This window comes from Pagrus major, chromosome 17 (assembly GCF_040436345.1).
Source record: "Pagrus major chromosome 17, Pma_NU_1.0".
In the NCBI taxonomy this organism is placed as follows: Eukaryota; Metazoa; Chordata; class Actinopteri; order Spariformes; family Sparidae; genus Pagrus; species Pagrus major.
In genome coordinates this window covers 8,414,787-8,432,116 of record NC_133231.1, presented here as the reverse complement: position 1 = coordinate 8,432,116, position 17,330 = coordinate 8,414,787, and the positions used below count along the sequence as shown (strand labels likewise).

Below are 17,330 nucleotides of genomic sequence, written 5' to 3'. Positions count from 1 at the left end.
TGTCTTCATCATCTTCAGAAACTTTATAGACAACCGTGATACTAAAAATGTTGTGACATATTGACATATAATGAATTGAAAAGTATGTAGTCCAAGCATTATATTACAAATTTCCACCTGAATTCTTGGAATGAATCTGGCATCACATATTTCAATTTTCAAGTGTCCCTCTCCTTCTCCTCCTCGATATCACCCTTCCTCTTTCATCTGAAGTCGTACGTTCTCTTGCAGATCGACCCTGCCCTCCTCCAGCAGACATTACAGCAAGGCGGCCTCCTCTCTCAACCCCTGAGTGTCGACACTGGCCTCGTCTCCCACTCTGGCAGCCAACTCATGTCCACCACCGACCCCTCGGTGTCGGCCAATGTCGTCATCCACCCACTTACCAGCCTGGCCCTGCAGCCCTCTGCCATCACACCTGCTCAGGTCACAATGGCCGGCCTCTCTGAGCAGGACGCCACAGGTGTGTGTGACGGTCTGAGCTGAGAAAATGAACCACTAGATATTCTCTGTAATGAGCTGAATAACTGATCTGTGCTGATTCTGATTGTGCAGGTTCTCAGGATCTAAGCCATGTCATGGGCAGCTCTGGGTTGATAACTGGAGGCACCAGCGGTCAGGAGATCACACTGACCATCAACAACCCCAGCCTGACTCAAGCCCTCGCCTCGGCGTCTTGTTCTGGCGCGGCAGCAGGAAACCCTCAGGAGATCACCCTCACCATATCAGGTATGGAGCACTCTATACACCTAACCGTGTGTTTTCGCAGACTGTCAATAACAAACAAACATGAAATGAAACCAAGGATCTGTATGTATTGATTCCTTCTGGTTTTAGCAGGCTAGAAAAAAAAGGTGCAATAATAACTCTCAGCCTTTTCTTTCATTTCGAAGCCACAACAAAAAAATCAGATTAAAAGCCTCAGTGTGTCAGAGGGTTAGAGATTATGAGTTTCACAAACCACCACCAGCCGCCACGCCCTGGGGACATACTGTAGGTTGTATCAACAGTGTAGAGGTCGTTTGTGGCTCTGTCATTTTTTCTGAGCCCCCTCGAGTCAAGATGGATCATTCCCTGCCTGCGTGACGGGAGCAGTAGGATATATTTCCTCTGGGCACGACTTGGACTTTCATTTACTCAGCACTCTGATGGATTTTGTGTTGTGATTATAATCCTAGACAGGTTTTTTTTGGTTTTTCTTTCTCCTGGCGCTGCACAGACAATTTTCATTCCACACAAGTTATTGATTCCAAGTCATGACAGTTTCGGCAGGTTATGTTTTTAACTTGTGAGTCTGCCTGTGTGTGTGTGTGTGTGTGAGTGAGTGTGCGTGTCATCGTGGCAAATTGTGGTCCTGGAGACACCTATTGTAAAAGTAACTAACACAGAAGAAGTTTTGAGTACTTTGTTGGGTTTTGTCTGTCTGTGGATTGATTTTGTCAGCGTGATACCATCACGATCGTGCAAGATACAGTCAAGAAAATGTACATGTGCACACTTTAGATCAAAAGTGAGGTTGAGTGATCCAATCTGAGTGATCGAAGATGGCTGTTTGACTATTGATTAGTAATGACGGGTGTCGCAGCAGGTGTGATCCCATCGCAAGATGGTCTCTTGGCTTTCTATTTAACCAGAGGCAGTGGACAAAAAGCATCCCTGGTAGATGATCGGTGCATATTTGAGGTTTCTTCCTCAAATGGGCCAAAATATTCTACATCCTGCATTTTTAAAGATGTGAAAAAATGTGATGAATTAATTAATTGTCTTGGATCCTAGACTAAAAATTGCTTTTTCCATACTTCCCCAGGTCAGGATCTGCTCGCCCAGCACAGCAACCCCAATGTTGCTGAGATGAACGGCAGCATCAGGCTGGCATCACCGCTCAGCAGCCAGCCCACCAGCGCAACCCTCACCATCACCAGTGACCACCTGCTACCTCAGAGCCCCGCCAACACTGGAATGGCAGGTCAGGACCAGTATAGATGTATCTGTTTTGTGTCTAGGTGTTTTAAGCAGCTGAAGCAGCTATTATGTCTTACAAGAGGGTAAGACAGGGAAAGGTCATTTGGTAACTTTGATTTTTTTAATGAAAATTGAATCAAACACTGCTCGCTCTGCAGGGATCTCATCATTGATGTAATTAGCTTGAAAGTATTAGCAAGATCCAAACTGGCAGGACAATTTTACTTGCACAGTTTGGCAACAAAAACAAGCTACATGAAGTGCTGGTGACAGTATGAATAACACGCTACTAGTATCACTGCACAAGGTTAAACTGTACACACCTTTTCATCTAAACTGTTTTTTCTCTGTCCTTTTCTTTGCACTCACTGCCAGCCATGCAATCGATTTGTGACAGTAAGAAAATACATCTCTCTTCCTTATTTGTTGAAGTGAATTGGGGGTGAATATTACTTGCTTGTACTAGGAGAATCCTGCCAATCCCCAGGGGAAATATTGAAGTTATATAATTTAGTGACCATTTGCTGTCTTGTAGATAAAATGGCTTTGATAGGCCTCTAAGAGATTCATAGCAACAAAGAAACTACCCTCTCGCTTTCGATAAACTTTGTTCGACACAACTTTGCTCTTGTGAGTCTTAAAATCAACACAGAAGCCATCTTTGACCTGCATCAAGCCATCGTTGGTGACCTGCTCCACTCACTCATAACACCACTTGACTCTGAGGCCACCACTTTAAGCCAATGTTATATCAGCAAAGTGGGAGATATCCAGCTGGCTGTTGGGCAGATATCTTCAGAGTAACCCACTTGAGCAGGACTGATTGGATTGCCATTCATTTGATGGAATGAGCACAAATACTAAGTGGGAGGCTCTTGTCTGTACTGCTGTTAGCCGTTGCAATCGCTCCCAGTATATAAAGAATGATACACTGCGTGGGCCGACTCTCACCTCTTGCAGGTTTAAACAACAAACAGTACGTAAACACCATGAACACAAAGCCTTGCTTTTCCATCAGATGTGCCAGGTAAAAGGTGAAGAGCAGATATCAAAACAGCAGTAAACTGTAGCCACTTCAAATTCAAAAGTATACATGGCAGGTGAATAAGTGTATGTAGTTCACTCACATGCTTAGCCAGCGCAAGAGGGAGCATGAATACCGCTACAGGAGCAGTGATAGATCTCTGCATAAAACATTGATGGAGAGGCTGAAACAGTCTTTTAATCAATGCCCTTTTCATGAAATGGCATGCCAAAGTGTGTGCCCCCCACTATGGAGTCATCACAGTGGTTGTTTGTAGAGCTGAAATAGCTCCAGATACACTTCAATGGTTGGATCAGGCCTCCCCTGATCCAGACATCCGACAGAAATTAAAAATGTAAAAATATCAGATCACATGGCGATCCAAGAAAGGTTAGGGCCAGCATTCTCTTTCCTTTCTGCTACCTCTGCGTTAGCGTTTTCAAAATCCCGTCACTAGTGGAGACAACAACAACTCCAACCTCCATGCTTGCAACCTAAATGCTGAAAATGGCAAGTCACCCAAACCCGGAGCTAGTTGCTAATGGTAAAAACATCTTTTGCAGGGATTTAGCCAGTAAAATGCCAGGACTCTCCACACTGCATCCTGACCTTTGCACTGACAAAGAAGATTATGATTGGTTTAAAGAAATTCAAACAAGCTTTTTCTCCAGCGCTGGCACAGCATTGATCTGGTCAGGTCTGGTTATGTGAGACTAAGTGGAGACACTCCAATAGAACTATTCACTATGCTCCATCCTGCTTAAAAAAAAAAGGGTTTTCTATTTCAAAGTAAAGTTATTTAAAAAAAAAAAAACGGGGGCAGGCTTCTCATTTGCCAGTCACCATCGAGTTTGTCACATAAACGCTTGTTTCTAGCAGATTTTATCATTTTAGCTGGCAATTGTCAGTATTAGCTAGCTAGCTAGCTAAAACTGATGCAAACTCTTTGAGTTGTTTAAAATCTGCATCTCTGTTTAATGCTTTCTGTTCACTCTTTTTTAATTGAGAACCAGTCTTACAGTCTTAAAATATGTGCTGGCCACATATAGTTGTTTCAAGTGTACCAGGAAGTGGGCTGCATGTGCAAAATGAAGCCAGGCACACTTGGAATATACGTTTGAGCTCTGGAGCATCATCTCATGAAAGAGATTCAATGATCTCTTGTCGGCTTAGAAGCCTACGAAATAACGCACCCTTACCTTCATGGTCTCGGTTTTAATCTGAGCTGGGATCTCTGTTGCTTTTCATCCATCTTATTTTTCCTCTTTTTCTTTTATCTTTTAGTGTCAGAAAGTTTGTCTTTGATGAAGTGCAAATATACGTCTATCAAGAGCATGTACATTTGAGTAAGACAACTCTGTGTGAATCGTTAATTAATAGTTGTGTGGACCGATCGCGATAAGAAAGTAAAGAGCTTGTGTGCTGTGAAGTGAGCAAATATGATTTGTTTAGTCAAAGGGCGGCTTCCTGATTGTTCTGTTGACTGGCTCACTCTTCACCTAGAAGCTTAATCAAATTCCCTGTCTCATCTCTCTCTTCATTACCTTCCTCGCTCAACTCAAGTGGAAAACATTCCCACTGCTTCACCGAGAGCATCTCTGCTTATATTGATTAGACCAAAGCAATCCCGTCAATCTGTATGTAAATATGGCTCAGCCTGTGTGTGGCTAATAAACAGTGCAAGTCCCATATAGGCCTACTTGTTAAAATAAAATATTGTGTGTTACTTACCGCTCATATAATCGACGTTCCTCCCTGACCAAAACTGATAAATATGTCATTTTTAATTTGTAGTTAGCAAGCAAAAGAGCTTTGGTAGACAGCTGGTTCTGTCACCTAAACAAATGCAGGTAGACGTGTTGTGGTCATCACAACTGTCCGTGTACTGCCACCACTAATCCAAAGTGCAACTTACATCGAAGCCTGTAACCATAGAAACCAATTAAGTACAGCACTGAAGGATTTTATTCAACAAATTAACATCCAACTTTTGTAATTAAACTATCCTTCATTCTGAGAAGGATTTCATTAATTTCATTGTATTTCATTAGTTAAAGCCTTTAAATGGAGAGTTTTTAGTTTTTAGTGACACAGATGTTCAAGGAAGAAAAAAGTATAATTGAAACATTGAATTGCAATTCTTAGTTCTCTGTTCGTATTCCTAATTAAAAAAAAAAATCATTAACTACTGGCGGTTAAATTAATTAGTACTTAAGACTCATCACTTGTATCACTTGGAGAGTCTATTCAAATTGTTGCATCGACTTTCTATGGAAACACACCACAAGGCCGCTATCAATGCGATTAAATTACAGTAACTCAATAACAGTAACGCTGAATTTAACGCCACATTGTTTCCTGTGAATCCCTTATGGGTAGGTAGACTATTTGAATTGATACTGCAAATTAAAACTAATATATAAAGAGGTAATTACAGAATCTGTGAATGGCTATTAAAGAATAAATGCTGATCACATTAAATTGGGGCTGACTTGTGTAAAACAACAACAACAACAAAAAGTTTCATTGGTCTTAAAGGTGCGCAAGGCCGTTTCCACCAACAGTCAATTCTCATGTCTGTTATTCAGTTACACAGTTTGTATACACCCTTCTGCATATGTCATAAACAGTATGTCTGTTTGTTGTTGATAATGGTGTCATAAACCAGTTGAGGAACTGAGTGTTATAAACTCACTGTATCACTCTCTAACCTTGTGGTCTATCTCTCACCTGTCAGTCTCAAGCCTGCCGCCCAGCACCACCCTGTCACACACTGCTGTGTCCCAGAGCCTAGTGATGTCCCCAGGAGGCGTGGCCAGTGATAGCAGTGTTACACTGACACTGGCAGATGCTCAGGGTATGCTGGAAGGTGTCACTCTAAACCTCAATACACAGGTAAGAAAAACACATCAACGAACACACATTTTACTTACAGTGTCATGGCTCATTTAAGACTGAGCTCGGCTTCAAATGCATTCCTCAAGACTCTCTGACTCTGCAACACGTTACAAAATGAGTGATGCCATGAAGCGTGTGTGATGAGTCAAACTTGACATCATGTAGTTTGTCAGCCGCCTGACCAGAGTATCTTTTGCTCTTCAGGGTCAGACATATCCTGCAGTGCTGAATGACTCTGGTCTATCAGGACAGTCAGCGAGCTCAGGCCAGCAGGTCATACTGGTCAGCCATCATCCGCAGTCCACAAACGGAGCAGCTGACAATGGATACAATGTGAGTGTGTTCGTCATCGTCTGTGCAGCGTGATATCCAGGGGCGGAACTGTCAAACAAAAGTTGAAGTTGGTTTTACATTGATGAATTGAGCAAATGCTCAATCCATTGTGATGGGTTACCGCTCTTGAGAAATAAATGTCTACCAGTTGATATTTATAGTGACATGAAGGGAAATCAGAGGCTGCCTGGGAGATATTAAAAACACCATCAATCTCATAAAAATTGGATTTTTATGAAAATACAGCACCATGAGATATCTGAATTTTAGACTTTCAGACAAGACCTGCCTCATTCAACTAAAATCATTTATTATAAGCATAAGCAGCCAAAATATTATTACATTTCTTTCCCAGTGCTTGTGTAGGCTTTGAGCTTTTGTGAGTAATGATAATATGTTACTCACTAATATCTCTGTGTGTGATCCAGATTACTGACGACGGCCATAAAGGTGGGAAGGATGGCCAGACGGAGGCTGATAATCGGAACCAGTGTTACTACTGCAATCAGGTGTGCCAGAACGCCAACACGCTGCGGCGCCACTGCAGACAAGCTCACGGCAAGGACCGCTGTCACGTTTGCAGCCTCTGCAACAAGGCCTTTAAGAGAGCTACTCACCTGAAGGTAAAAACTTGCATAAAAAACAGTAGACTGAGGTGAAATTTAAGCTGATAATGGTTTAAATATTAAATTCTGACATTCATCCAACTACTGCTTCCTCTTAACTTAGTCAGTGAAGATTTTTGCTTTAAATATGATCAAATAAAACTCCACGTTTAGGAAAACAATAAATCAACTCTCACTCACAAATCTTATTTTTTAGTCACCAGTGCCTCTACTTCAGGCTGTAAAATGATACATTCAAAGAGTCAGAGAGGAAAGAGATAACATTAACAGAGTGCGTCTCACTATTTGAAGCAAATATAAGGGTCAATCATCAAGAGGCATTTCAGACACACTCTTACAAACTGTCACTCTCAGCAACAAAACACTTAAACAGAGAGGTGTTTGCAGCCGTCTCAGAGAGAGGAGCACATGTGCCTCTCTTTCCTGACGATCCTCTTCATGTAGTTGACACACTCGAGCATGTAAATACCAGAGCTCTCGAATCCGGAGGAGAGACGAGGAGGAGGAGGGAGGATATGGCTTCATGCACAAGCTCTTCCCCCACAATGTCATATTTCTAAGCAAAGGCTATTGTGCCACAGGCTTTCACTTCATCTCTCATGAAAGTAACAACTGAGATTTGGTTGGTGTCACAGTGAGAGTGACCGAGCTTCATCCTCTCCAGGTCCACAGGGTGCTCATTAGTCTGTAGCCAGAACTCGGATGTTGATTTTAGAGTTTTAAAAAGGCCCGGTGGTGAGGAAGATAAATTGGTAGCGCTGTTATTTTCACTTTGTTGGCCTGTGAGTAATGCTTTTGACATTTAATTGCAGCTAGACAACCAAAACTAGGGGGAATAATCTGTGAAAATGGGGAAAAAAATTGGGGATCTTCAGAATTGGTTCACTTTGATGAATTACATCATGTCCAGCTTTGACTCACTTTCACAATTATCTGGTCACTTAAAATTTCCAATTCATGCACACACATACACACACACATACACATACATACGCATACATGCCAAAAAAATGATAAGTGAAAGTTATAAGGTGTGAAACTTTTTAAGGTCTAATAAAAATTTTAAGAGAATAGTTCTGCATTTTTAGGAAATACACTTATAAGCTTGTAAGCTTACGCACTTTTGATAAACACTGCCTTGACCATGACCACAAACACCCTCAAGACTTTGTTACCTCCTTATAAACTTGGTGCAGTTTCAGCATCAGCACTTTTGCCATATTACCAACTTTTTATTCAATTCTTTTCCCTTTCCCTTTCCTGTGTACCCATCTGCTTTGTGTTGCCAAGTATTTGTCTTGAATACGGCCTTCATGAATTTCATAATTCCGACGCATTGCGGTGAACCAAGATTCTGGATATACTGAGTTATTTTCTTATTTAAAAGGTAAAAGTTTGCTCACTGTAAGACCTTACAGTATATCAGTCTCAAAACTCTAGTATCAGTCAAGTTTTACATGGTAGGCCTGTGAGTAATGAGTATTTTAATTACTCATTGACCTGTTGATAAATGTCCAGATTAATCAGTTGTATTTTGTGTACAAAATGTCAGAAAACAGTGAAAAATGTAATACCCATCGTAATTTTTGAGTGTCCAAAATGATGTTTTGGTAGCGCTTCTTTTCAGCAGTCAGTTTAATACTCAAAAATACAATGTTTAAAGATGAGCATCATGTTCTCATATTTGAGGAGCTGCGGTCAGCAAATATTTGTCGTTTCTGCTTGAAAAAATGTCATCAACCATTAAAAGAAAATAGTTGTCAGTTGTCAATCAACTACTCAATCAAATAATTGTGTCCGGTTTAGTAGGTTGCATAGAACCACAGTTTACTTCAGCTTTACATTGTCTAAACTGATAATACAGTTAAATGTGTCAAGTAACCACTCAGAGCTTATAAAAGATTATGGTAGGTCAATTATTGGCCTGATTTTCCATTTTCCATATATAGTATTTTGCCTCTAAACTATAAAATGAACATGTTTTTTTAATTTAATAAATATAGAAAAGTCAGTCATCATAAAGCACATATGAATAAACATAGGTTGTATAATATCAGCTTCAAAGGGATCTAAACCTAAGCAACAGAACACATCATGAACAAAAAAAAAGAGGAGACACAGGAAAAGTTTCGTAGGAACGATTGTTAGTGTGACCATCTCCTCCAGAATTGTTTTGATTTGCGGTTCAAATTAAGTGTCAGCTTCTTCAAGGGTAAAATGACGGACATCTCTGCTGCAGTCGTATTCAAGTAGAGGGACTGTGTGTGCCAGACTGTAAACAAATTAACATTTTTGAATCCGTCTGCAGGAACATGAGCGAGTGCACCAGCCGGGGCCGTCACCCAGCTCCCAGAAACCCAGAGTGTTTAATTGCTCCTCCTGCGTGAAGGCCTTCGCCAAGCGCAGCCAGCTGGAGAGACACAACCGAACACACACAGGTAAGAGGATTATGGAGCAAGCTTTCACAGTGCACGTCATAACAAAAACCACAACAGAGTGATTCAAATTAAAATCGTCTCACACAGCTGTGGTGCTTAAAAGTGTTTCATTTTAAGTAATTTAAGCAGTTCTGATTAAGTAGCCATATAAATAAATTGTAATTAAATTCCTAAATGATTTGTGACATTGTTTAAAAACTTAATAAAACTCAATTCATTAGCAAAGTTTGAGTTGGTAACTTTTTCTGTCGCATCTCGTGAACTGACTCAGAATGACTTCAGGAGCAAACTTGCTGCAGTTCGTAGCAGGTTGTGGCTGCAGCATGTGAGAGGAGAGTGACTGGTGACATCAGCACTTTCATGACAAGTAACATTATATAATAATATTCAACATGAATTAGAAGTGTGACTGGTAAAATTATTTTTAAAAATAAGGGTTGATTTTTAATGGTTTCTTAAACATTTCACACTTTATGTTCATTTATAGGGCATTTTATACAGTTTATTCAAAGGATATTTTGTCTCTCTCATTAATTTAATATTGAATACTTGAATACGTGCTCCATTACCACACAAGTAACTGTCTTATTATGGATATCAAGGGACAGAATTCAGAGTGTGGTTTCCAACATGAAAATGTAATATGATGCATCTGTGAAGTCTAGGGAACTCGTGTAAATGAAGAGAAGCATTTGAGCTCCATGGAAACATGTAGGTCACATCTACGTCATGTTTGAGACTGCTGAGTGCATATGGTGTGTCATGAGTGTATGTTATATAGGCCACATGGTGTCAAATGTATGTCAGAAATTCCACAGTGAATATCTACAATAACATGGCGAGGATAAAATGCTGAGACCATGTTTCTACGAAGCTTTAAGTTGATTAATTCTTCAAGTGACATCAACCAGCCTTCCCTGTTAGATATACAAATGAATCCATTCAAACAGACACGGCTAATAAAAAAGCTAATGCCTTGAAAGCCTCATCCTTCTGTGAAATCCTAATCGCAGAGACATGATAATAAGCCCTAAATGTACATAAGGAAACAGCTCTGTTGGCCTATTACCATTTGAATAGACTCATTTCAATACTGTTAAGGGAGATTTTGATTGGGCCTTTCTATTCTGATTCATCTTACCACCTTGAGTTATTAGTGGGTTTTTTTGTGTGTGAGCAAGATTCAAAATTGTTATAAGAGAAAAACCTTCCATCCCGTCCGTGCCGAGGTTTTACCTGATGTTTTTAGCTGCTTGTTCTCCCACGTTTGGATCTATATTTTAAAGTGTTTGCGTGGAATGATAGCGCCCAGCCAGGAAAAGTGACTCTTGTTGTGTAGCAAAAGATTCCTTGTGTCCCTGCTTTGTCATTTTAATGTCTAAAAATATCAACATGTCCTGGTTCGAAGAAATAAAATGTGATTTATAAATAATTGTATTAATATGTGATCATTATTATTGTCCATATGTGACAAGAAATGGGTCGTCTGCTCAACATCAATTTCTTGTGGGAAGGTAGGGCCAGCAGCAGATTGTTAACCAACAACAACAATAATCTTTAGGTCAATTAATTTATAAGTCGATTGACCAAATATTTATCTGCAACAAATGACTTTTTTAACCATATACAAAAAAAAAAGACAGAAATTCACTGGTTCCAGCTTCAAAAATTTAAAGATTTTTTGATTTTCCCTCGTCCCCTCTGTAAGTATATTGAATATCCTTTCTTTTTTTGGGACTTTTGCTTGAGCAAAACAGATGTTTGGAGAAGAAGCTGTATTTTTTCACGTTTTTCTAGATGAAACAATCACTTAATCAAGAAAATAATCATCAGATTAATCTATAACGACAAATAATTAATTGCAACCCTGCTTGAAGAGAAACTAACAGAGCTGCTGCTATTTCTGTCTTGATTTCATGAATAATAATGTAATCCCCCACTACTCTGATAACTGTTAATCAGTTTGAGTTATTTTTTGAGAAAAGAATATTATGTGAAATCTGAATATCCCCTGTTTTCTTTACTTCTCTATGACAGTAAACTGAATATCTTTGTTGTGGACTAAACAGGGCATATGAGGACCTCGTCTTGTTCTTTGGGATCACTCACTTTCTGACATTTTATAGACCAAACAACTACTTGATTTGTCTAGAAAATACTTGACAGATTAATCAACAAAGAAAAATAATCATGAGTTTCTGCCCTAGTTTAGTTATGTTTACATTATGCAAACTGGAAGTTCTCAAGACACCAGAGTCAAAGGATGCTGCCTAGTAGATATACTTAGTATGCAGGCTCTTCTCTAACGTACACATTAGTAAACAGAATGTTTACCATGAGCCTGAAACAGCAGAAGCTGGTTCATTTATGAGTCAAAATGACAAAAGAATATTTTCTAATAAACACCATGAATATGTGGGAGGCCACTAAGGTACTTATATTTGCTAAATGGAATAAATAACAGCAGAATATATATTTGTTGGACCACAGATGATTTTTTAGGGTTTATAAAATGTACAGCTGTAAGTTGGATTTAATTATTTCTCTGTTACATGCTGCCAGAATCCAAAAATCTTAACCATGGTTTCATTTATTTGCACTAATTATACCAAAAACACAAAAATACTCAATGCAACACAGCTGAATGATGTATTATCTCTGTGGTTTGTGTCTCCGTGCAGGCGAGCGTCCCTTTAAGTGCAGTCAGTGCGACAAGGCCTTCAACCAGAAGAGTGCTCTGCAGGTCCACATGGTCAAACACACTGGAAAGAAGCCCTTCAAGTGTGAGGTGTGCAGCATCAGGTTCACCCAGAAGAGCAACATGAAACACCACATGAAGAGATCCCACGGCTACGGTGAGCAGCTGACTGGCATCACACCAGTGCGCACGCAAACTCCACCACTAACACCAGTGGGTGCAGCCAGCTGTTTGTGCAGCTGTGCAACGGAAGACAGTAATCGGCTCTCAGTTGTAACTTTGTCTACTTCAGCCGCATTTTCACTAAGTAGGCCACTTCAATTCAGTTGGTTACACATAATTTATAATGTTTTTTCTTTGGCTGAAGTTGTGGTACTAATAGAACTACAGTACTCCGTGCCTTTCTGTTTTTTCATTACACCTCCGTCAAGGTTCTTAGCGAATTGAGCCGATACCAGGGTGAAGTTAAAACACTGCTGACCACTGATTGGTCAGAGAGAATCAGAGCAACTAGACTCATCTCATCTTCTGTGCTCTGATGTAGGATTTACCACACTCCGATTTTCTCAGTCTTTTGTCTTTCCGCCCGGCAGCCTTTTCTCAAACAAAGCTTGTTTTTAAGTAGAGGATTAAAGAGATTTAAGGTCACGACTTGTTCTGATTTTCAATTAGATCATTTTTTTCAGCGCTGACAGCTTTGCCATTGTTAGACTCGCATGTGGATTTGTAAAGATCAACAGATCATTTGTTTTTTATGCCCTGACAACTGTCAGGAGAACAATTTACATTTTCAAATTCTTCTTTAAAAGATGGAGATATTTTACAACAACATGTTGACTTCATCCAGGTGACTTGCGGGTTAGGTCTAGGCAGGTTCAAATAATACTCACCAAAATAAAGATTCCAGTCTCACACAAAAAATACCACTGCTGTCAGAGTTTCCTCTGTTACCAGTCATCGTCTTGGTGAACTCAGGACAAGTGTCTGGAAGTGCAGCTGCCGATCAATCTTTGAAGTGTTTTTTCTCTGAGAATTGCCGATCCCGATTTAGATCATTGAAACTGAAAGCTCACTTAGAACGATTTTTGATTTAGAAGCAAAATTGTGACACCCCTAATGCGAGCATAGCAGATCAAAGGTTAGAGTATATGTATATATCAAAGAGTATATGTTACAGTGTGTCAGAGAATAAATGCTGCAGCTTCTCAGTACCAAGAAAAGTCTCATCTGTTGTTTCCCAACTGCTTAGAAAGTGAAGTGGCTTAGCCTTGACGCCCCCACACTAACAATAAAGAGTAGAGTCCGCAGTGGAAAAGCAAAACAGATCTAGCGTTTAGGTACATGAAGGTACAGGTCTCAAGGGTACTAAACCGAAAGTGTTTGATGGAAACGTGGCTTCAGTTCATCTTCTCTCAGGAGACACACTTCCGATCAATATCAGGTGAGATAATCATTTATAATGAAGTCCCCTGTGAAGTTTTCTCTGTGTGCGTCCATGGCTCTCGTCACACACAGTCCACATTCCTTGTACCATAGAAATTGTGTTTTGAAGGCGCTGCACATTAAAAGGTGTCCCTGAGCACTCGGCCTGCTGAGAGGCAGCGGTGGCCTTCCCCAGTGGAATGCTTTCACTTCCTCTCACGCTCAAGTTTCTGTGTCTGTTGCTCTTCATTCGATGATCCTTCTCATTAGCCGTGGAGAATGAGCCTCATGAAAACGCTCAATCACCCCCACACTCACCAATAATGCGTATGCACACACACGCCCCAATGTCCCCCACCCCCGTCTCTGTGATACTGTAGGGCAGGAAAACACATGATGACAGCTCAGTCCACTCTGTTCACTTGAAGCTGTCAGCACAGCTTCCTCTTTGATATCAGCAGACGCACGTCCTGAATGTTAAGTCATGACTTCCAGCTCCCCTTTGGTTCGCCTCATCCTTCAAACAAGCACCCGACCTTGGAGCCTGACAGGCACCGGCTGAATTGAAGATGACCTGAGGAGGAGAACAATGCTGATAGATGTTCTATTCAACTTGAGAACCAATCCCATAAAAACTTCCACTCAGGTCTCCCTGCTGGGTGGGTGAAGATAATTTAAAAAGTCATGTCTGAAGCACCGGCTTTTGGAATAAAGCCTGGACTCCACAAGGTTAGAGCACACCGGATTCACTTTTTCAGGCTTTTCTATGGTCACACAAATCCTGAAGACCTTTTAGAAAATTGGTTGAATTGGTTTAAAATTCAGGGAGGTTTCAGACCTCACAGTTAAAGCTCCCTGATGTGTTAAAGCTTCATGGTGTGACAGCATACTGATGTGACATTAAAATAAAACCACTCACGGCTAAGGTAAACACTGTGACCCTGACACTTTGAGGCAATTTAATGACACATTTAATGTCTTCAAATGATGCAGAGCCTCTAAACTATGTGTGATCACTGTTTGGGAGTGTATATTTTCAAAACCACAAAAGGCATTTGTGTATGTTTTTATTTGTTGTTAACTGTTATTGCAGCATGACTCATCAATCCTCAGTCCATCCTTCTGTCAGTCCATCTGTCCGTCCGTCCACCACCTCTTTGGTCCAGACTATAATAGCTCTATTCGATGGGCTGTCATGAAATTTTGTAAAGACATTCATGGTCCCCAGAAGTTGCATCCTGATGACTTTGGGGAACCCTAAACTTATTCTCTAGCGCAACCATGAGGTTCACATTTGTAAAGTGAAGTGTCTAACCAACTAAGTTTTCCTCTAGTTCCACCATCAAGCTAAAAACCAAAATGTATAACCAAAATGGCATCCCAACAGCTTCAATTGTGCTTTGTGTTTGGTACTAATTAGCAAATGCTATCATGCTAATACTGTACAGTATATGTCTTAGTCAGCATGTTATCATCGTCATTTTGAACAATTAAGCACACCAGCTTTAGCATTTAGCTCAAAGGCCCAGAGTGCTAAAGTACAGCCTCACAGAGCTGCTAGCATCACTCTGTCTTGCTGTAGGAGTTTTTAAAAACAAGATGGAGTATATATAGAGACACTGGCAGTATCTCATATTGGTCGTGGCTACTGTATTTGGACAGCAAATGAAGTTGTAATGAATTTCGCTTAAAATCCAGGGTTCCACAGCTGCATTTCCTGGAGAAGTGAACCTCATTTTGGCTTGAACTCCCCGAAAATACCAGGATCTCACTTCCACGTATTCCGTCCATCAGGGCATGTTCATGATGTCAGAATGGTTTTAAAAGCCCAAATGACTCCTTTATATTTGACTCATTTTCTTATATTTGTGTGCCCGTTTGTGCTGTTTGTCAACGTCAAAGGAAGACTCTCTAACAGTCATTTGGCTTGTGAAAAATGCTGGAGGATTCAAGTCATGCACTCATGCGCCTGCAACTTAATGAATATGTGTTTGAAGTGTCTCAGATACGGAGAACGAAAATAGAGGGAGATAATTAAATGACTCCCACTGTAAAACTCAATTCAGTGCGTGGCCTGCAGCAGCAGGGGCAGCAAAAGAAGAAGAATCGCTCCGAACCTCTCAGGAGTCTCAGCTTGTGCCAGAGTGACTTACTGTTGTTTTGTGCCTTATTATTTCAGGCTGGATGTACCACATAAGACACATTGCTCGTATATTCAACCCACAATGAGCATATTCCACATCTGTCAGGTCAAATTATGTAGTTTGTGCAGTAGACATTGAGTTTTCAACAGAGAGAATGTAGGATATTGAAACAAATGTTGGAGGAATGAGGAGGAGAAGATTGCTTTTTGACTAATGGTCTCATTTGCATGACAGCTACTGGCAGATTGAATAGAGAATCAGAGCTGCTGGTGCTCCTCTGTGAATGCTTGTTAATGGGCTTTTCAAAGCGCTCATTACCTACGTCGAGAAGGATTTTACTGCATGTGAGTCTCATTTTTCTTATTCTTTCCTCTTTCTCCTTGCAGGTCAGATCCAAGAAGTGTCCCTGAGCCAAGACGAAACAGTGGCGCAGGTCGAGGTAACGCCTGAACTCGACCTGGAAGTTGTTCCTGAATCGTCCGGAGACTGGCACAACGTCTTCCACTGACTGCAAACCACATGAGTCAAACAGCACTGTACGATGTACTGAGCACTGATCAAGTTTTAAAACTGAACAGGAAAGCTTTGCCAAACATTTCCTCCTCCCCAAAGGGTTATTTGGTCGAAGACATTATAGATTTGGTCCACGGTACAGTATGTCCAGGGCTTTTACCCTCGTAGCAGTCCCCTGCTGTTTATCCAAATTAGCAGTGAAGTGATGGGAGTCTGGTTCCCTGTGATTGGCTTAATGATTTGTATCTGTTCTGCTGCTGTCTGATTGACACCAATATGATGACCTCCGGAGAGGTTTGGCTCAGTGAACACACGCATCCCAGAGAATTCTCCAGTCAGGCGAGGCAGTTCCCTCTCATGCTGACCCTGTAGGAGAGAGAGGAAAGTGTATTCTGGGAAGAAGCTCCCCATAGACGAGCATCTCGTTTCTTCATTATTGGTCTGCTCACAGGGACGTACGCCGAGCTGCAACCGACTGTACTGCTGTCATTGCTTCACTAACAGCATGTAACAAAGAAAGCTTTTTTACTGGTCTGTGTGAAACTTGTCACTTTTTTTTTCTTTCCTTTTTTTTTACATATTTATACTGTACATATTTCATCTTGAGGTTAAATGTAATTTGCAGTTTGTTATACATTCGTGTCAGTTAGAACGAAGCACCCAGATAGGTGTCCCAAACCTGTTGGTGAAAAGCGGCAGTGATCCGTGACAACACTGTTCCGGATTTGATGCTGTACGACCTCTCTGACTGATCATGTCAGCATTGTGTTTCCTCTTGCTGTCACATCATTTACAACAATTTAGAAGCAGCACCATCATTTCCTTCACTGTAGCTCATTCTGTAAATAGTGTAGTTAGACGGCGTATATTTTCTGATGATTGCCAGAAGATAAATTAGTTGGAAATATGTAATTTGAGCATAATGTTTCATTTGTTATGAAGCCAAGCCAATGTACAGATGATAAGCTGTTTTTTTTTCCTTTTTTTGCAGCTGTATTTTCTATTGTCCATAATAAATTAAGAAGATTAAAGTAATTTTTCTACTACTTTAGAGTTGCATTTGTTTTGATTGTTTAGAGAACTCATTATTTTGTCTTGATGATAACTTTTTCTCTTCCTCTGATAGTGGAATGGCGAAGTGTCTGTGTGTTAAAGGTACCATGTGACCCTTTTGACCTCTAGTAGAGCTATGGAACGATGTTTTGATATTTGTGTCACAAAAGTGCGCAGACAACAAAAAACACAGCCCTGCTGCCGGTTTTTCGCTATTTT

The 17,330-nt window shown here is 40.5% G+C and overlaps 1 protein-coding gene across 1 annotated transcript in view; it reads left to right on the top strand.

Moving 5' to 3' along the window:
• LOC141011850 (zinc finger protein 236-like) overlaps nucleotides 1-17,104 on the top strand; it is a 56,565-nt gene extending 39,461 nt beyond the window's left edge. Inside the window, exons 24-32 of the mRNA XM_073485175.1 lie at nucleotides 232-463; nucleotides 556-729; nucleotides 1,808-1,966; nucleotides 5,724-5,881; nucleotides 6,089-6,217; nucleotides 6,646-6,840; nucleotides 9,152-9,281; nucleotides 11,963-12,136; nucleotides 15,932-17,104. Coding sequence (XP_073341276.1) covers nucleotides 232-463; nucleotides 556-729; nucleotides 1,808-1,966; nucleotides 5,724-5,881; nucleotides 6,089-6,217; nucleotides 6,646-6,840; nucleotides 9,152-9,281; nucleotides 11,963-12,136; nucleotides 15,932-16,053 — 1,473 coding nt within the window. The 3' untranslated portion in view covers nucleotides 16,054-17,104. The remainder of the gene's footprint in view (nucleotides 1-231; nucleotides 464-555; nucleotides 730-1,807; nucleotides 1,967-5,723; nucleotides 5,882-6,088; nucleotides 6,218-6,645; nucleotides 6,841-9,151; nucleotides 9,282-11,962; nucleotides 12,137-15,931) is intronic.
• Nucleotides 17,105-17,330: the final 226 nt, after the last annotated feature.